The sequence below is a fragment of the Babylonia areolata genome, chromosome 20, assembly GCF_041734735.1.
Source record: "Babylonia areolata isolate BAREFJ2019XMU chromosome 20, ASM4173473v1, whole genome shotgun sequence".
NCBI classification, from domain to species: domain Eukaryota; kingdom Metazoa; phylum Mollusca; class Gastropoda; order Neogastropoda; family Buccinidae; genus Babylonia; species Babylonia areolata.
In genome coordinates, this window is record NC_134895.1 from 29,049,230 (window position 1) to 29,068,945 (window position 19,716).

The 19,716-nt window shown below is 42.3% G+C and overlaps 1 protein-coding gene across 4 annotated transcripts in view; it reads right to left on the reverse strand.

Moving 5' to 3' along the window:
• The window catches only part of LOC143295379 (aminopeptidase O-like), a 203,677-nt gene that overhangs the window by 102,878 nt on the left and 81,083 nt on the right, over window positions 1-19,716 (reverse strand). For all 4 annotated transcript variants that reach the window (XM_076607046.1, XM_076607047.1, XM_076607044.1 and 1 more), the window contains exons 9-11: window positions 9,146-9,253; window positions 7,910-7,950; window positions 6,489-6,546 (exon numbers count right to left, since the gene is read on the reverse strand). In XM_076607046.1, the coding sequence (XP_076463161.1) occupies window positions 6,489-6,546; window positions 7,910-7,950; window positions 9,146-9,253 (207 nt within the window). The remainder of the gene's footprint in view (window positions 1-6,488; window positions 6,547-7,909; window positions 7,951-9,145; window positions 9,254-19,716) is intronic.

Here is a 19,716-nt window from a genome sequence, read left to right on the forward strand (position 1 = left end):
TCTCCATCTGTGGGGCTGAGGACGACAGGAAAGTGGTCACTCCCGTGCAGATCGTCGTGCACTTTCCACTCGTAGTCCAGGACCAACGATGGATCGCAGACCGACAGATCTAAACACGAGAGCTTTCCAGAGGACAGATGAAGGTAAGTGGGAGACTTGTCGTTAAGACAGCACAAGTCCATGTCGGAAAGAAGGTTTTCCAAGAGAAGACCTCGGGCTGATGTCATCTCACTTCCCCAGAGCAGGGAGTGTCCATTGAAGTCGCCCAACAGTAAAAACGGACGTGGGAGCTGGTCGACCAGGTTCATGAGGTCCTGCCTCAGAACACGGACGGAAGGAGGAAGGTAGAGAGAGCAGACAGTGATGGTTTTCTCAAGTGTGACTCTGACTGCCACCGCCTGTAAAGGGGTGCTTAAAAGAACTGTACTGTATAAAAGGGACTTGTGAATAAAAAGAGCGACACCTCCCGTCAATCCCTCTTGATTCGGTTGAGCGGGTTTAAAAACGGAGTTAAAACCAGAGAGAGAAAAAACCTTGCCATCTCTTTGCAGAGTCTCCTGCAGCGCCAGCACTGAAGGTTTCAAAGCACGACAAAGCAGCTGGAGTTCCTGGAAATTGGCGTAGAAACCCCGGATGTTCCAGCGGATCACTGTCATTAAAAAGGTTAAAAAAAAAATTTTTAAAAAGCAGCAGCCTATTCCATCGCTACCCCCTGCTCCTCTGCTTGCGGTGGCTCAAGGTCGGCCAGGATGGAGTATTTATTTTTAGAAATTAATTTTTCTGATTCCGACCAAGTCGGAATATCCACGACCTCGGCCCCTCCTGATCCCGCCGAGGCCGCAACCCTCCCCTCCTTGAGTTTTGGAGGTACAGGGGGTTTCCGGCCACCTCCGGCAGCCCGAGGGCCAGGCAGACGAGAGGCGGGGCGAGGGGGGCCGGGGGGTGGGGTGGGGCGGGAGGCGGACAATGTGCCTCCACCCGAGGTTTTCCGCTCCCGCCCAGCAGCCCCCTGAGGACTGCCGCACAGGATGGGAAGGGGTGGACACGGCGCTTCCACCCAAGGAAAGCAAGAGCTAATCACTCATTTCAATGGCCAGTTCAGAATGCCCCATGTGAACCCACAGCAAGAACCACTTGGGCAGATGGGTGGGCATTCGAGTTTGACATGGTAAGTATATTCAACCTGGGGGTTAGGGGGTGCACGGGAGGGGCAGTACCTCTAGAGGGGGGGCTTGTCACGCTCTTCTGGGAGTGGTTCGTCCTCTGTTGGTCCCCACTGGCACCCAGCTCTCACCTATGGGTCCTAGAAGCTGCTAGCATGCGGCAGCGCCCAACCCCTGGGCGATGGCTTTGACAGGCTGGCTAAACTAGGTGAGGGTAGCCGACGGGTCTCAGACCCTCGGTGAGTTAGGGCTTGTCTACCCAAGCATGTGAAGACTGGATCCGGTGGACTCTGCGGAAGAAACCTTCATGGTTCAACAGAGAGGAAGGCGGTTGCAGCAGAGCACTGTGGAGTGCTGAGGGCAGGATGAGGCACATAGGACATCCTGGTCATCCACTGCATCCGTTTCCATCTCCAGTCGTCTTGACCTCGTCTTGCCACTGGATACAGACGGTCTCGGACAAGAGAGTGAGGTCAACGGTGTGCAACTCCTCCTCACTACAAAGTCATCGCGCAAGTCATCAGTCATCCTTCATCCCATACCATCATTTTCCCCAAGCCCTGTGGCGACAGGCGAGCAACGAAGCGACAGGTGTGGGTACACTGGCAGTCGTAGCCGCGGACCTGCACACAGGCGGCTCAGGCCATAGGGTTGTTTTTCACCGACTGGAGCAGCGGTGGAGATCGGCAGCCCCCTGAGCGACTGAGCAGCCCTCTTCAGGACAGCACTGCTCACCTCCATGGCATGAGGAAGGGGCTAGAAAAGGTGCCCTAAACATTGCCTGCTCCACACCGCGTACCGCCCTAGTCAGCATACCTACTCAAGCCGTCGACACACAAAGGAAAGAAAGAAGAAAACAAGGAGCACCCCATTGACCATTGCCACATGGAATGTGCGTACGCTTCTGGACAGAGGCAACTCAGACCACAGAGACACACAGCACTCATTGTGAGTGAATTAGCCAGGTACAACATTGACATCGCTGCCTTAAGTGAGACCAGACTGGCAGAAGAAGGCGAACTCTGTGAGTGAGGCACAGGCTACACCTTCTTTGGGAGTGGTTGTGGACCTGAAGAGAGATGTGAGGCTGGAGTTGGCTTTGCAGTGAAGACAACCCTCGCTGGCAAGCTGGCTGGCCCCCCAAAAGGAGTGAACGATCGCCTGATGACGATGAAACTCCCTTTATGCAACGGGAAGAAGTTTACCACCATTGTCAGCACCTACGTGCCCACCATGACCAACCCGGATAAGATCAAGGACAAGTTCTACGAGGACCTGAACACTGTCATCACCACTGTTCCCAGCGCAGACAAGCTCATCATTCTTGGTGACTTTAAAGCGAGAGTTGGTTGTGACAGCACCTCCTGGGAAGGAGTGATTGGGAAGCATGGGGTTGGTAACTGTAACAGCAATGGCCAACTACTTCTCCAGACATGTACCGAGCACAACCTTCTTATCACAAACACCATCTTCTGCCTCTCTACCCATAACAGGACATCATGGATGCATCCTCGCTCAGGGCATTGGCATCTCATCGACTTTGTCATCGTCAGGAAGAGGGACAGGCAGGACGTAGAGTCACGAGGGCCATGTACCGCGCCAAGTGCTGGACAGACCACCACCTTATCGTCTCCAAGCTCAACCTCCGCATCCAGCCCAAGAGACGGCCTCAGGGCATGAAAGCACTCAAACGCCTGAATGTCAACAAGATGGAGCTAGGCAACATCAAGCAGAGCTTTGCTGACACCGTGGAGGAACGGCTGGAGTCCACCATGCTGGACAACCAGAATGTGGAGGCAGCATGGGGCGCACTGCATGAGACGGTGTACAACACTGCCATGGAGTGCCTGGGGCCTTCTGTCAGGAAGCACAAATACTGGTTTGATGAGAACTGCACTGAGATCAAGCAGCTGCTAGAAGACAAACGCCAAGCCTACAGAGCCCACATTGAAGATCCCAAGTCACAGTCAAAGAAAGACATACTGAACAGCGCACGCAGCACCATCCAGCTGAAGCTGCGGCAGATGCAGGATTCCTGGTTGAGCAACAAAGCTGATGAGATCCAGGGCTTTGCAGACAGGAACGACATGAAGAACTTCTATAACGGCCTGAAAGAAGTCTACAGTCCCACCACCTCCGGATCTGCTCCACTCCTCAGTGCTGATGGTTCTACCCTGATCACTGACAAGGATGGGATCCTTGAGAGATGGGCTGAACACTTTGACAGCATACTGAACCGCCCCTCCACCATCAATGATGAAGCCATCGACCGACTCCCCCAGGTGCCAGTCAGTAAGTCGTTGGATGCCATTCCAACTTTCGAGGAGACCCAGAAATCTATCCGTCTGCTATCCAATGGCAAAGCCCCTGGCTCAGACTCCATTCCAGCTGAGGTCTACAAAGAAGGTGGTATGGTGCTGACTGAGAACTTCATCAGCTGTTCCAGCTCATCTGGCAGCATGAGGCAGTTCCACAGGACTTCAAAGACGCTTCCATCATACACCTGTACAAGCGCAAAGGAAATCGTCAGGCCTGTGACAACCATCGTGGAATATCCCTGCTGTCTGTCGCAGGCAAGACTCTGGCCAGAGTGCTAATCAACCGTCTCATAGTGCACCTTGAGCAAGGTCTCCTACCAAAGAGCCAGTGTGGCTTCCGGAAAGAACGCAGGACTATCGACATGGTGTTTGCTGCCAGGCTGCTCCAGGAGAAGTGTCAGGAACAGAACGCCGACCTTTACTCCACGTATGTCGATCTGACCAAGGCCTTTGATACTGTTAGCAGAGATGGCCTTTGGAGAATCATGGCGAAGTACGGGTGTCCCAGAAAGTTCATCACCATCATAAGGCAACTACACGATGGGATGCTGGCCCGAGTCCAAGACAACGGAGAGACTTCAGAACCATTCCCGGTCTCCAACAGAGTCAAGCAAGGGTGTGTTCTTGCCCCCACCCTGTTCAGTCTCATGTTTTCAGCCATGCTGACAGATGCCTTCAGAGACGCTGACATAGGCATTGGCATCAGGTACCGCACAGATGGCTCACTCTTTAACCTCAGGAGGCTTCAAACAAAAACCAAGGTGAGGACAGACACCGTCAATGACTTCCTGTTTGCTGATGACTGCGCTCTCAACACTGCCTCCAAAGCTGACATGCAACACAGTGTTGACAAGTTCTCTGCTGCCTGTGACAACTTTGGCCTCACAATCAGCACAAAGAAGACTGAGGTGATGCACCAGCCAGCTCCAGGAAAACCTTACGTTGAACCAAACATCTTCATCAACGGGCAACGACTGAACGCGGTGGACAAGTTCACATACCAGAGCAGTACACTCTCTCGCACAGTTGTCATCGACGACGAGGTGAATGCCAGACTCGCCAAAGCCAACGCTGCCTTTGGCAGACTCCATAAGAACATTTGGAACAGGAGAGGCATCACCCTGGAGATGAAGCTCAAAGTATACAAGGCCATAGTTCTCACCACACTGCTCTATGGATGTGAATCATGGACGGTCTACAAACGCCACGCCAAAAAGCTGAACCACTTCCACACCACCAGCGTCAGAAAACTTCTCGGCATAAAGTGGCAAGAGAAGATCCCTGACACAGAGGTGCTCACTCGTGCAAACTTGCCCAGCATCTACACCATCTTGATGCAGGCCCAGCTGTGCTGGGCAGGCCATGTAGTTCACATGCCAGACCACCGGCTCCCCAAGAAACTGCTGTACGGTGAACTCCAACATGGCAAGCGCTCCCATGGAGGCCAAAAGAAGCGCTTCAAAGACACTCAAAGCTTCTCTGAAGGCCTTCAACATCAGCCATGACACATGGGAGCTGAATGCAATGGACAGACCAAAGTGGCATTCAGCTGTCCACAAAGGCGCCAAATCCTGTGAGGCCAACAGAATCGCTGCAGCAGAGCAACGCAGACAGGCCAGGAAAAGCAGTGCCAGCAAGTCCCCGACAGCCGCCACCATCCCCTGTCCACACTGCGTCAGAACCTTCCGGGCGCGGATTGGCCCGATCAGTCATCTGCGCACCCACAGAGCCCAACCCATCCACCCCCTGGATGACTAGATGGTCCTCGTCAATCCCGACGGATGAACCACACTTGTGTACCTATCAGAGTGAATGTCTTCTGCAGACTTTTGCCAGAGGCCAACATTTATGTTGCCATGTGCGACAAGTGCGTTCTGCTCATGGGACATCGGATTATTGTCTTACCCGAATGACTAGACGCTTAGTTTGATTTTCCAGTCAAACATGGGGAAAGGGAGAGTCCCATATTTGAGCCCAGACCCTCTGGGACACTGTACTAGTTTGATTTTCCAGTCAAACATGGGGAAAGGGAGAGTCCCATATTTGAGCCCAGACCCTCTGGGACACTGTACTTGCAGATAAACATCTTCACCAATCTGCCACCTTCCTCCCACTTTTTGTGTGATCTATGTCAACACAGTCCTCAAGCCAATTTCATTCTATGTTGTTTATAACCCACTGACATCTAGGGGTTGTTATGATATCATTTAACAATTCTGGCAAAATATGATGGAAAGAGTTTAGTTATACTGCTTCATTTTGTGAACATTCTACTCCTGTTTCTGTATTCTTTTCTTCGTCTTTGGCTGTACTCATTATAAATGAACACCTTGAACGGTGAGCTTTTTAAAGTTCTTTGTCTCTGCCCTTTTTTCAAAAATACATCTACAAATTCATATGACCACACAGAGGGCATACAAACACACACATCTACCGTAATTTTCAGTCTATAAGGCGCTTTTTTTCTTCTTTTTACTCAAATCTGACCCCTGCTGCTTCTTATAGGTTGTATGTGCCCTACCTGTGTCTGAAAAGTAAACACCATGTGGGGCCTCCTGACACAACAAACTCAGTATATGACAACATTGCTAATGAAGTGGAGCTTCACAACAGTGTACATTCCACCGAAGGCTGTAAAATTGTACGTTTGCAAATTCACCTGACCAAAAAAATTAATTTCTTTACTGTGTAAAAAAATCCCTGATAACAGAGAAGACAAATGGAGTAACAGAGCCAAGTCAACAAGCAGACAAAAACAAGTCAGATTCTGATCCAGCTTTCCGAAGAATATCACTGCTCAGAAAATAACATCCACTGTTAGCAGAGACAAAATAGAGGGCTTTCACATTACGGTAGATGCAGCTTATGAGATGTGTGTGCCTCATACATGTTCAAAATAACTTTTTTCTTTAAAATCAGAGGCCTTGCAAGCCGAAAATTATGGTACCCCACCCCCCCTCCCCCGCACCCCCTGAACACACACACAAACATACATATATTTCTTTACCTTTGGCATTCCAGGATAATCCAGCCATTCTGCATTGATGCTTTCCATTGATATGTGTCTGCAAAAAACACCTAATTTAAGTTATTCACTTACCATCTGCTGAAATGAACCATATACATTTGAACCTAACCATTTGTAACTTTAAAAGTGTTTAACATCTGCACTAATGTTGATTTACATTTGCAGACAATCCTCCCTCCCTCCCTCCTCCCAATTAATCTGCCCTTCTGTCAGTACAGAAAACAAAGATTCCTCACTCCATGATGTTTTGCCCTATTTTATTTTTCTTAGTAAAACTTTCCATCTGCACATACTGGCTGTGATTTGATCACTGGGTGTGCTCTTTGTGTAGATTTGTGTGCATTTGTGATGATTTTTCATGTGGTTCTGTGAGGTCTGGCTCCTTGGTGCATGTTTTAACTAGGGTGAATGTGATGTATTTTGCTTTGATTTGGGCCTATGTGATGTGAGACTGTGATATAGCCAGTCTTGATTAACATATCTTTAGGTCACTTAGACTGAAGTATGCAAATTTTAGCGAATGTGACGTGAGACTATGTTATCATTATTTCATATTTTTAATACATATTTTTAAATCACTTAGTCTCAAATTATTATATTCTATTTTAAGGCACGGTGAGCCTCATCTGAGACGGGGGTACTGCGCTATATAAGCCTGCATATTATCATTATTATTTCTTTTGGCATTATTCTGCATGTGCATGCACATGCATGTGTGTGCGCATGTGTTTCCCTGCAACTCTGTGTCTGTATGAGTGACTGTGTATGTGTGTGCATGTGTATATATTTGTCCATGTATTTAATAACAATTATGAACACTCATCCAGTGTTCATTCTCAAACAGAGCTCAAAGTGCTTTACGTGTATAAAACTCTTGACTGTGTGAGATAAAATAATAAATCAATTTACTCTCTCACTGCAAACAGACATCATGACACCATTCATCCAACTCATTTACATGCAATGTACAACACACACACACACACACACACACACAGCTTCACATGCAGATCTTTCACTCATACAAAAAAACATTTATAGTATGAATTTTGGTTGATGAAACTGTTGCATGGAGCGGGTATAAACAATAATATTCAGGTTCTTGACTAGGCTGGAATGAAGAATGGATGCACAGCCAAGTTTAAGTGAATCAACAGTTATGGAAGAAGGTTTCTGTTTGATTCCTATGACTATGGTTTCAGTATTACCAACATGAAAAAACATGTTTGTATATATGTGAGCACAGGTCTGTGCGTTACCATATTTTTGTGAAAGCATGTATACATAACTACCAGTAATATTTTATATGAATGTTATATGTACATTTGGACGTGTCTATGTTTCACACTATACATTATCCTCTGGATGATAAATAAACAAACCAACAAACTCTGACTTACGTTAAATCAGTAAATGTTGAAAAGAACATCTGGAGAAATTCCTGGAAAAAAAAGAAAATCTGCCACAGCATGCCTCTAAGCATAGACATATAAAAATACACACAAGTACATAAGTTTTTATGTAATCATATACACACTCACACTCACACACACACACACACACACATGCACACTCTCACATGTGCTTATACTTTCAAGAAATGAAATGAAATGAATGTATGCATGCTGACCAGCCACCATGCGAAATGGTAAGCATTGCGGACTGATGGCTGGGAGAATGCAGGTTCAATTCACAGTGGCCCAGATTTCAATATGCTATGGGCTTAAATGGGAAGACTGGGACCACACAAGTGAGTATCATCCACTTCACAAATGTATCTTTGGGTGTGTTGCTCAAATTTCCTGACTAACACTGTAAGTGTCATAGTCCTAAACCTAAAATGGACCTCCATTGCAACATTGTCATCAACATCCTCCTCCTTCATCATCAATTAAAAAAAAAATAAATCAAATTCTCTGGCCTTCCGTGCCCTGCTTTCATGGTGATCTCAATTTCAATCCTCAACTTCTGTGCTTGGGGTGAATCCTGTCATTTGTGTCAGCAGCTTCATGGGGGACTGTCTTTGGAAGGATGTGGTGGCAGTCTCCACTCTTGGGGGGACACTCACTCAGTCTGGCTCTGTGGCTAAGCTATTATTGTAGTCAGGATGGGGCTTATTAGGTGGTGTCCTCAGTATGATAAATCAGAACAGACACTACTGAACACCACCAAAGTAACTCAGCAGCAATGCAGGGTCTCCTTAGGTTTGTGGCCCCTTCGTGACCTAACATCAATAGTTCTTTGTGCACTGCCAACACTGGGACTGGTAAAGATGAACCCAGGTGTGACTGTGTATGGGGGACTAGGAATGAGTGGTGTGGGAGTAATACCACTAAAAATGGTACAGATGATGGGACAGCAAAAACAAAACAAAAGAAGAATGTATGTATGTCTGTTAATATGTATTTATCATGGACATGAGCACATGCTTTAGCATATATTTTTGTATATATGGGTTTATATTTATACTTTTCAAACATGAGCACGCAGCAGCATGTATCATTGTATATATTTGTTATAACTGAAAAAAACAACAACAAAATGCACTCACACATACACATCTGTGCATGTGTGCACAACTCACTCACACACACACAGATGCACAGACATGACATACACAGAAGAAAATCATGTACCTGTGAAGTAACCAACTGGTACAGGTATTTCTGTACATATTCTTTCAGAAAGGACAAAAACTGAACTTTTCCAACTTCCTTCTCCAAAGCATGAAGCAAAAAGTAACCCTGAAAAAAAACAAAAAAAACAAGCAGAGTAACAATCAGTCAGAGAATACATTCATAAAAATGTTAGAGTACGCACAAACATATAAAACAACCCCCACATGTGTGTTGTATATATGTGTAGTGTATACAGGGGACTGGGGGGTGGGGGGGGGGGGTGGAGTTGTAAGCTGGGGGTAGTGGTAGGACAGGGAGGGAGGGAGTGAGTGCAAGTGAGTATATCTTTCTGTGTGCATGTGCATATGTGAGGGTCTTTCTGTCTTGAAGGCAATGGCAGCTGAAGGGAACAAAAAAGGCCAGAAACTTGACACAGCTGAATGTGACACAATTGCATCTTCACCATGCTTACACTTCTTCTTTCATCTTCCATCCAGAAGATCTTTATCAATGCCCTCAAAGAAAGGCTTTCATTTGTGGCTAATGCCAGAATGAAGCAAAATGAAGAAACAATAAAACTGCAACAAGGTCAAAATCTTCTTCTCCAATACAAACTCGACCAGCAAGAGCAATACACCAGAAGGGAAACAGTCAAAATCATCAGTGTCCCAGAAACACCCAAAGAAGACACAGACGAAAAGTTCATGAATATCTTCTCAGCAGCTGGCTGTCAGATCAAACATGAAGAATTTCCATTGTTCACAGAGCAGGACCAAAGACCAAGAAGGGAAGGAACACCACCACCAACACCACCAGTGGAACAGCAAGACCCATCCTGGTCAGGCTTATGTCACAGAAAACTGAAGCAAAAATGATGCCTTTTAGAAAATACCCTGACCCCTCTGCAAAGCAGAATGTTACACCCGGTGAAAAGGAATGACAACATTAACAAGGTGCCTGCAACTCTGGAGGAGAAGCTCAGGTGTGTGCTGAAAACGGCGCTAGGACAGCATGCAGCAAATGCCAAGGTGTTTGTGGACATGCCTAATAACCTGTACTATCTAGGAATAGACACCTTGGACTATTTGGCCTTGGGTCTGTAGCACTTTATCTTATAGAAATTAAATGGAGTTCTTAAACAGTGTACACCTGTCCCATCAGAAACTTTTAATCAGTCTGCTAGAGAAATTAACTTCTTACTCCTTAATGTGCATGGACTTTGGAACAGGATTAAACATCAAGAATTTATTGATTATGTTAAACATTTTGATTTCCTTCTTTTCGTTGAGTCAGTAACTGACAAACAAGATCATCAATTTACTGAAGAAATTCTCAAAGATATTGGGTATCATCGCTCCAATTATTAGTCATAAATTTTTATTATATCAAAGTTCTTGGCGAATTGCAGTTGCTGGAAAAGATTCATTTGCTAACCATATACATGTATTTCCTAGTGTTAACAACAGTTCTGTTTGGTTTTTACTTCAAAAGAATATCACTGGTTATGATAAAGATCTGGTTGCTGGAATGGTTTATATTCCCCCTGAGGGATCTCTGAATAGCAGTGTTGATCTGTTTGATGAAACAGGATCAATCATAATTAATTGCCAAAGTAAGATGATTGTGACATTCTTTTGGCAGGTGACTTTAATGCATATATAAAAACATTAAACAATTTTGTTGATTCCAGTCAGTTTGGAGATAACTCTTTCTACTGCTCGATGACTTCCTTCATTATACTCTTTGTACTGGCTGTTTGTATAAGTTACAAGAAAAAAAAATCTAAAAAAGAATCCAAAGACAGACAGCCAAGAACTTTCGTGGAAATATAAAGAATAGAATGTCCTAACATTAGGCAAAGTTTCAAAGCACTCACTTTATTATTGAATTATTTATCATATTTTGAAAATAATCCATTTTTTTACAACTAACATAAAAGGGGTGAGTTTTTCTCACATAATGGAAATTTCACAAATGTAGTCTTTTATAACCAAAGACACTTCCTAATTGTAGCAATGAAATTGGCAAATGTATATGTATGTGGATATGCACTATAGAATCAGTATCAATGTCACCTGAACAAATACAAACTGTTATACACACACACTCACTTACACACATGCACATACTATTCTGGCTATCAGCATTAGGTACTAAAAATATCGGGAAATAAGAGCAGTCCAGGTGTCAGTCTTGCATGATAATCTACAGAAACTGTTTCTCGCTCAAGTCTTGGACTTCAGTGACATCACCAACAGCCACATGTTCATCTGCTGCTGAGTCACTGTCTCTGAAATCATGTGTCTCACTGCTAACACTTTCCCCATATTCATCCACACCAATACTGTTGTGGGACAATTCATCAGCATCTAAAGATTCATCATCATCATCATTAACACCAGAGCCTGTAATCATGACAGCTTCTATCAATTCCCAAAGTGAAACACGCTGAGTTTGCAATTGGTTTCAAGCCTCAGTACTTGGTTAACGAGTGAGAAGGCAGAGCCAGGTGACTGTATGCTTGCATCAATTGTACTCATACAATGGTATTGTCAGTCATACTAAAAGTAAAGGTGCCCTTTTGGATGACTGTAGAATAGTTGTGCCGCTTAGTTTTGCACAAGACCAGAATAGTTCTTACACAGGGACACTAAAATCACTGACAAAAAGACACTGAATCATACATGATGATACAAGCATAGGATGACAATAAAACAGAAAAAATGTTCTCAAAGATTACAACAGAATTCAATAATACATTACCTGGTAACCTTAAAATCTATAACTAGACCATACACACCCTTTTATCTTCTGCAGAGGAAAATCAGAATTGTAATGTGTAGCTCAAAAACACTGAAAAACAAATGGTAGAATAAACCATGGTTTGATAAGTTATATTGATAGAAGCAATCTGAGTATTTCAGATCAGAACACAAACTTAATTTTCATGACTAAACATTTAACCATGAAGACTTCACGATTGAAAGTAAAGCTTATTAGCTCACTTGGAGAAGAGCAGAAAGAAATATGCAAATGAAGTGGCATATGAATTGCATTATTTAAAACACTTTGAATCTAAACAATTTGGTAAAAAAGAAAAAGGAGATCACAAAACCCAATAAATCTATATGATTCTCTCAATCACTTTAAACCACTGAATATGACAAGAGAAAATCCAGATGATCTGAACTGTAGTTTATCTACACATGTCTAGGTAGATTACGAAAAATCCTCATTGAGATTATTTATGCAGTGTGCCATCTTAAGAAAGGCAAAGCCATAAGAGTCGGAATACCTTATTAACCCCTTTACTGCCACAGTAAATAACCCTTTTTGGATTGCTGTGTGCCAGGCAAAATTTCGCTTTCTTGGGTAGGTTCACTGAACTGTTCACTGCTCACTCATTTATTGAGATATCTCTAAGATTTTTGGCATGTTTTTTTCCTCATACCCTTGACTACGAGGAGATAAAATATTGTGATTTTATTTGTTGGTTTTGTGGTAACCATGGATATACATTATATTTTTTAACAAAAAAAACACTTTCGGATCATACACTCACACACTCCTGACCATAAAACAAACACACAGCAAAAATTGGTTTTCTTGTACATTTATTCACTGAGAATGAAAATACATAACTCAGAGGTAGTCCCAGTGCACAAACCTGGCATAGTAGCCCATGAAACAACCCTACTGGTATAACTGTGCGCCAGGGCAAAATACTGCTTTCCTCGGTACATTCACTGAACTGGTCACTGCTCAGTCATTTATAGAGATATCTCAAAGATATTTGGCATGTTGTTTCCTTACACCACGGGCTATGATGTGACAATACAGTTATGTGATATTGCCATTCACTGGTAAAGTACACATGAATATACATAAACTTTTTAGTGAAAAATTCTTTTTTCATATGATAAACACACATATTACACAACATAAAACCATACAAATACAGGAAAAACTGGCTTTCTTGTACATTTACAAACTTGAGAATGAAAATATGTAAGTTACAGGTAGTGCCTGTGCATACACTTGGCATGGTAGCCCATGAAACAACCCTACTGGTATTACTGTATGCCAGGGCAAAATACTGCTTTCCTTGGTACATTCACTGAACTGGTCTCTGCTCAATCATTTATTGAGATATCGCAAAGACATTTGGCATGTTTTTCTCTTATACCCTTGGCTATGATGTGACAATACAGTCATGTGATATTGCCAGTTACTGGTAGAGTACACATGAATATACATGAATTTTTTTTAGAGAAAAAAACTTTTTTCAGATGACACACACACATATTACACAACATAAAACCACACAAATACAGGAAAAACTGACTTTCTTGTACATTTACAAACTGAGAATGAAAAAAAATGTAAGCTACAGGTAGTGCCTGTGCACAAACTTGGTATGGTAGTACATAAAACAACTATACTGGTATGTGTACGCAAGGAAGGAGGACCTGGGGCCAGGGCACTGAATAGAAATCATATTGTTTATAAAATAAAATTACAATTTCTGAACATAAACATACTCATTGCATAAAGTCAAACCATGAAAACACTGACCCCCCACCCCACCCCCCCCACACACACACACCCTCCCCCAAAAAAACAACAACAAAACAAACCCCAAAACAACAACAACAACAAAAACCAAAACAGTCTGTATTCAAACTGAGTCAGAAGAATTGTTCACACACAGCTGCTGTCAGTGCACAAAATTGATGTGGTAGTTCTTGTGCACAGCTTCAAATTGTTCAATTCACAATCCATTTTTCTTTCAATGAAGGCATGGTTTTGTTACACACAGGAGTAATTACACACACTAGTAACTGATATGATAAAAACAAACTGGAGAAGAAAAAACAAACAAAACTCTGTGTGTGTGTGTGTGTGTGTGTGTGTGTGTTGGGGCTTGTGTACATTTATATGTATTTGTGCTTTCATGTCTGTGAGACTGCATGTTTGTTGCACATCTGTATGTGTGTATGTGTGTGTGTGTTTTACATTCATTTGCTTATTTATTTATTTACTATCATTATTCTCTTTTTATTTTATTATCATTTATTTAGTTGTAGTAGTAGCAGCATCTTTTTATTTCTTTTTTTCATAGCCAAATATTCATTCACTTTTTTATTTGTTTGATTATTTTTTCTTCTTTTTTTTTTCTTTTTCTTTTTTTTATATCTAAATATTCATTTACTTCTTTATTTGTTTTTTTATTTATTTCATTTAATTTTTCCATGGCCTGACTAAGCACACAGGGTTATGCTGCTGGTCAGGCATCTGCTTGGCAGATGTGGTGTGGCATATATGGTTTTGTCCGAATCCAGTGATGCCTTCTTGAGCTACTGATCACTGTGAAAAGACATGAACACTGACAGCTGAGCCACTACCTCTAACCCCATCCTCTGGCCTTCGACCTATTGTCTTACATAACTCCCCTATCTCTCCTCCCCCTCTTCTCAAATTACGTGAAAGTATCGTGCCTTCACTGTCATTCATGGTCACTTGCTCAGCATATGATGTCTGATTGGGTAGATGGACTGAAGAAAGTCTGATGTTGTTGTCAGTTTCGTCACTGCAGTTGTCATCACTTTCAAATTCAAATGACAAGACAAATCCATCTATCATCATCATATTCATACATAATCATCAGCACAATCCGCTGACTGGTACCACTGTCTTCATCTGAAAAATTGTTTGACGCCTTTATGGCATGCGAGGCAAACCCTCTTCACAAGCGGTCCAGAAAACAAATCATTATTGAGAAAAAATGAGTCTTCCACCTGATGAATACTCACTTAACTCCACGGTTTTGGAGTCTTTTGCATTTTTTTTTTTTTTAGCAACAATTATTAAGCAATTCTAAAATGTTTATAAAATGTGCATTTATGGACCAAACTTCATGTGTAATTTTTCAATGTCATCAGAATAAAACAACATTCAAAATATCATATTTTTGGGAATGCTTGTGGAACATATTCATTTTGGTGACCTTTGTCCTCTGTTGCTAAAAATACAATTTTATGAGCATTTTCAGTATTCTGCACATTCTCACTGAACAAAAAATCCAAGGTATTGAGTTCAAGTTCACAATTTTAACTTTTATTGAGAAGGTAATCATTTTTCTTTCATCTAAAACAAAATTCAATGTACTGTATCAAAACCTGCATGTTCAGTGATATGAATTAAAAAACAACAACTATATTTCCTCATTGACAAAAAGATCCGCACACTGCACACCCCTTCTAAAAGAGTTGCACTGGTTACCCAAGAGCAAGGAATCAAATACAAAGCTGCCTGTCTCTGCTACTGTGTCATATCTGGAACTGCACCCGATACCTCTCTGACATCTTTCAAATCAATGTACTCTCCTGTTCTCTTCGCTCTGCTACCGATAATAGAACCTTCTGCATACCAAAATACAAAAGAGAACAGCACGGTAGTCGATCCTTTTCATCATCTGTGAGAAGCTGTATTCAGGATATTTATACCCTCAAACCCCTCGATTATACATCATTTGAGGGTGTAGCATTAAGGGTTGAGTGTAATAGTTCCATGTGCCATATTAAATGCATATATAGACCCCCACCTAGTCGACACAATAAATGTAACACCCAGACTTTTATTACTGGGTTTTCTAATCTCCTGGATAAATACAACCTGAAAGCAGGAGACTTAGTTTTAACTGGTGATTTTAACCTTCATCATGAACAGACCAGCAGTCAGATATACTATGTTTTTACTGGCGATTTTAACCTTCATTATGAACAGACCATCAGTTCAGATATACTACGGTTGTGTACTCTACTTCACAACCAAAGGTTAAAACAACTAATATGTGAACCAACCCATAAACATGGTCACACTCTCAACTGGCTTGCGATTCGAGAGAACATTTACACCCCCCAGTTTAAGGTCATAGACTTGGCTCTTGCTGATCACATGGCAATTCTTTATGACATCCATTTTAGGAGACTGAAGCGACCAAAACGTTTTGTTACATCACGGAACACAAAGATGATTAACCTTGAGGTATTCCAGGCTGACATCAAATTCTTTATGGATGGAATTGACTCAAGCCCATCTCCTCTGACAACATACAACACTGGCCTCCGTCAGATACTGAATAAGCATGCCCCTCTCTCCACTCGCCTTGTTACTGACCGTCCCTCTGCTCCCTGGATGACTGATGAACTGAGGGCTGCCAAGCGTCAAGAACGACAGGCCGAGCACGTCTGGCGCTCCAACAAACTGACTGTCTCCAGACAGGTTTATGTTAAGGAGCGGAAAAAACTGAATGACATGCAGACAGCTGCAAAGCGTCAACATTTCAGCGCCTCCATCAGTCAGTGTTCCACATCCAAACAGCTCTGTGCTGTATCAAACCAGCTCACTGGCAAAAATGAAGAACTGATGCTGCCAAAAAATGTTCCTCCTCAGGATCTCCCTGATGCTTTTAGTAATTATTTTGATGACAAAATTGTAAACATTCGACAAGAACTGGATGCTAGCCCACCCGAGGACCGATTTAATGATTTTAAAGGAAATTTAATGACATGTTTTAGACCTGTCTCTGAAAAAGCTGTAAGAGATTTTATTCTTAAATCTCCGAGTACGAACTGTGACCCTGATCCATTGCCCACTAACCTTTTGAAATTATGTCTTGATGACCTTCTCCCCTTGATCACCAGAATTATTAATCATTCTCTGGAGTCAGGCACTGTTGATGATTGTCTTAAATTGGCCATTGTCACCCCTCTTTTGAAAAAGCACAATTTGGACACAAATCAGCTAAATAACTATAGACCTGTCTCTAATCTTTCTTTCATTTCTAAAATCATTGAAAAAGTTGTGTTACATCAGCTCCAGGAACATCTTGATGAAAACAGCTTGCTTGAAACTTGTCAGTCAGCTTATCGGAAAAGCCATAGCATAGAAACAGCCCTTCTTTCGGTCACAGATAGTCACCTCTCAAACACAGACAAAAGACTTACATCTGTAGTGGCATTTTTAGATCTGTCAGCGGCATTTGATACAATTGACCACCAAATTCTTATCAATCGTCATAGCACTACCTTTGGCATTAAACCTACTGCTTTAAAATGGTTTTCTTCATATCTTTCAAATTGTCAACTAAAGGTTAAAGTAAAACATAGCACCTCTAAAATCATTCCTCTTGTGTTTGGTGTCCCTCAGGGATCAGTCTTAGGGCCTATCTTGTTCACTTTGTACACTCAACCTTTGTCTGACATCTTCAAAGGCACTCATTTGGTTACCACAAATATGCAGATGACACAGAATTACAAAAAGCCGCTCCACCATCTGATTTTAAAACAGTCATTACTGAACTGGAAGCTTGTGTAGCTGATGTAAAAACATGGATGGACAAAAACAAGCTAAAGCTCAATAAAGACAAAACTGAACTCTTAGCCGAAGGAGACCTAACTTATCTTAAGGCAGCAGAAAAGGACCCAGTTACGTTTGGCCCTGCTTCAGTAGCATTTCAAACATCAACCAAATACCTGGGTGTATATCTCGATCAAACCTCGACTATGAACGACCAAATTTCTTTCTTGTGTCGCTCATGTAATGTTCATCTCCAAAGGCTAACCCCAGTCAGACCCCACATAACAGAGAAAAATATGGCTCAGTTGGTTTCCTGTTTTGTCCTGTCCAGACTGGATTACTGCAATTCCACTCTTGCAGGTTTACCATCTTCCTCCATCAACCGATTACAGAAAATCCAGAACAATGCTGCACGACTGGTTCTCACCAAAAAGAAATCTGATCATGTTACACCTCTGCTGAATCAGTTACACTGGCTTCCAACTGAGACCCGCATTCACTATAAGTTAGCAACACTCGCCTTCAAACATTTTGACAAGTCTCTTCCACTGTATCTCTCCTCTGTATTGGAAACATATGAACCGCACAGAACATTAAGATCCAGTTCTGAAAAGCTGCTTAAAGTTCCAACGACTAATCTGAAATGAGCTGGAAATAGGCCTTTCAGAGCTCAGGTTCCCCAAGTGTGGAACTCTCTACCTTCATCTCTTAGAAATTCCTCTGATCTACATACCTTAAGTCAGATCTGAAAACTTACCTTTTCCATAAGCATTTTTGTTCTGGGCAGAATGGTTAAACCAAGGTATGCTGTTGGCAAGTATCTTTGTGCTAGTATTTTTACAGTCCTGTTTTAATGCATTGTGTATTTTATGTAGTTTTGGTCTTAGATGTGATGTCATTTTTTCTATCTGGTTATTTTTAATGGGCGTGTGTGTGTGTGTGTGTGTGTGTGGGTGTGCGTGCATGTGTGTGTGTGTGCATGCGTGCGTGCTTGCATGTGTTTATGAGGTTACAATGCTCTGGTATGCATGTGTAAGTGTGTAGGCATGTTAGTGTGTCTGAACAGAATTCTATGTCAGAAAATAAGAAATATTTTAATTCTTATGCAATTTTGTTTTTAGTGCAGTTGATATTTAATCTCAGTGTGTGTGTGTCTGTAAGAGAGGGACATTTATATATGTGTGTGTGTGTGTGTGCGCGCGCGCGCGTGTATGTGTGTGGGGTGTGTGTGTGTATGTGTGTGTGTGTTCCATAAGATGCATTTTGTTTTAATCTAAGCCTTATTTATTTCATAGCTTTTATATCTTTAGTGTGCTTTGCATTCATATGAACACACTGGATGTTTTCCATTGTCAGATAGCGGTTGATATGTTTTTTAAGGCATGTTTATAGTCAACTATGATGTATGGCGCTTTGAGCAGCATTAGTGCTGGATATCGCGTCATAGAAAAACTATGTATTATTATTATTATTATCTGCTGTTCAAATATAGAACTCTTTGCCTCACCACGTCCACCACAGCCCCTCACTGCCTTCCTTTAAATCTAACCTCAAGACTTTCCTCTTCCAGCAAGATTTCTTCTAGACCCTCTTTCATACATGAAAGCAGTTAGGTGATTGTGTAGATATATTTGTAACGCTGTATTGCGTGTGCGTCGAATGTATGGATGGAGGGATGAATGGATGCATGCATGTATATATGTATGCATGTATGTATATATATATATTGTAAGTACAAGTTTGTATGCGCATATATATGTTTACTGTGCATGTCTGTGAGTTGAGGACTGAGGTTGTTTCGTATGCGTGTGTGCGTGGATTGCAAAGCGCTTTGCGCAATGAGGAAAGTGCTAATAAATGTCCAGTTATTATTTTCATCATTATTATCAAGTTCTACAAATCACATAAGTCATGGACACCACAACAGACTTCTTGTTTTGCAGAAAGCATAGCGTCCCAAGCATACAAAAATATAAATTATTCACAAACTGCAGTCAGTTTCTTTTCTTAACAATATATTTGTTGATATTGTCACTAAAAATAGACCAACCACTCCCACCTGAACAATGGACCTGTTTTAACAGTGGAAACAGTTGCTTTGGTTCTTTGGATACACATGGGTTATTTATGTAGTCAAGCACTCAGCTGGCTACGATAACCATGGTTCAACTCACAGCACATGCCGTGAAGCAGATGACAATTTTACTGCAGTGATGGTGTCCAACCAC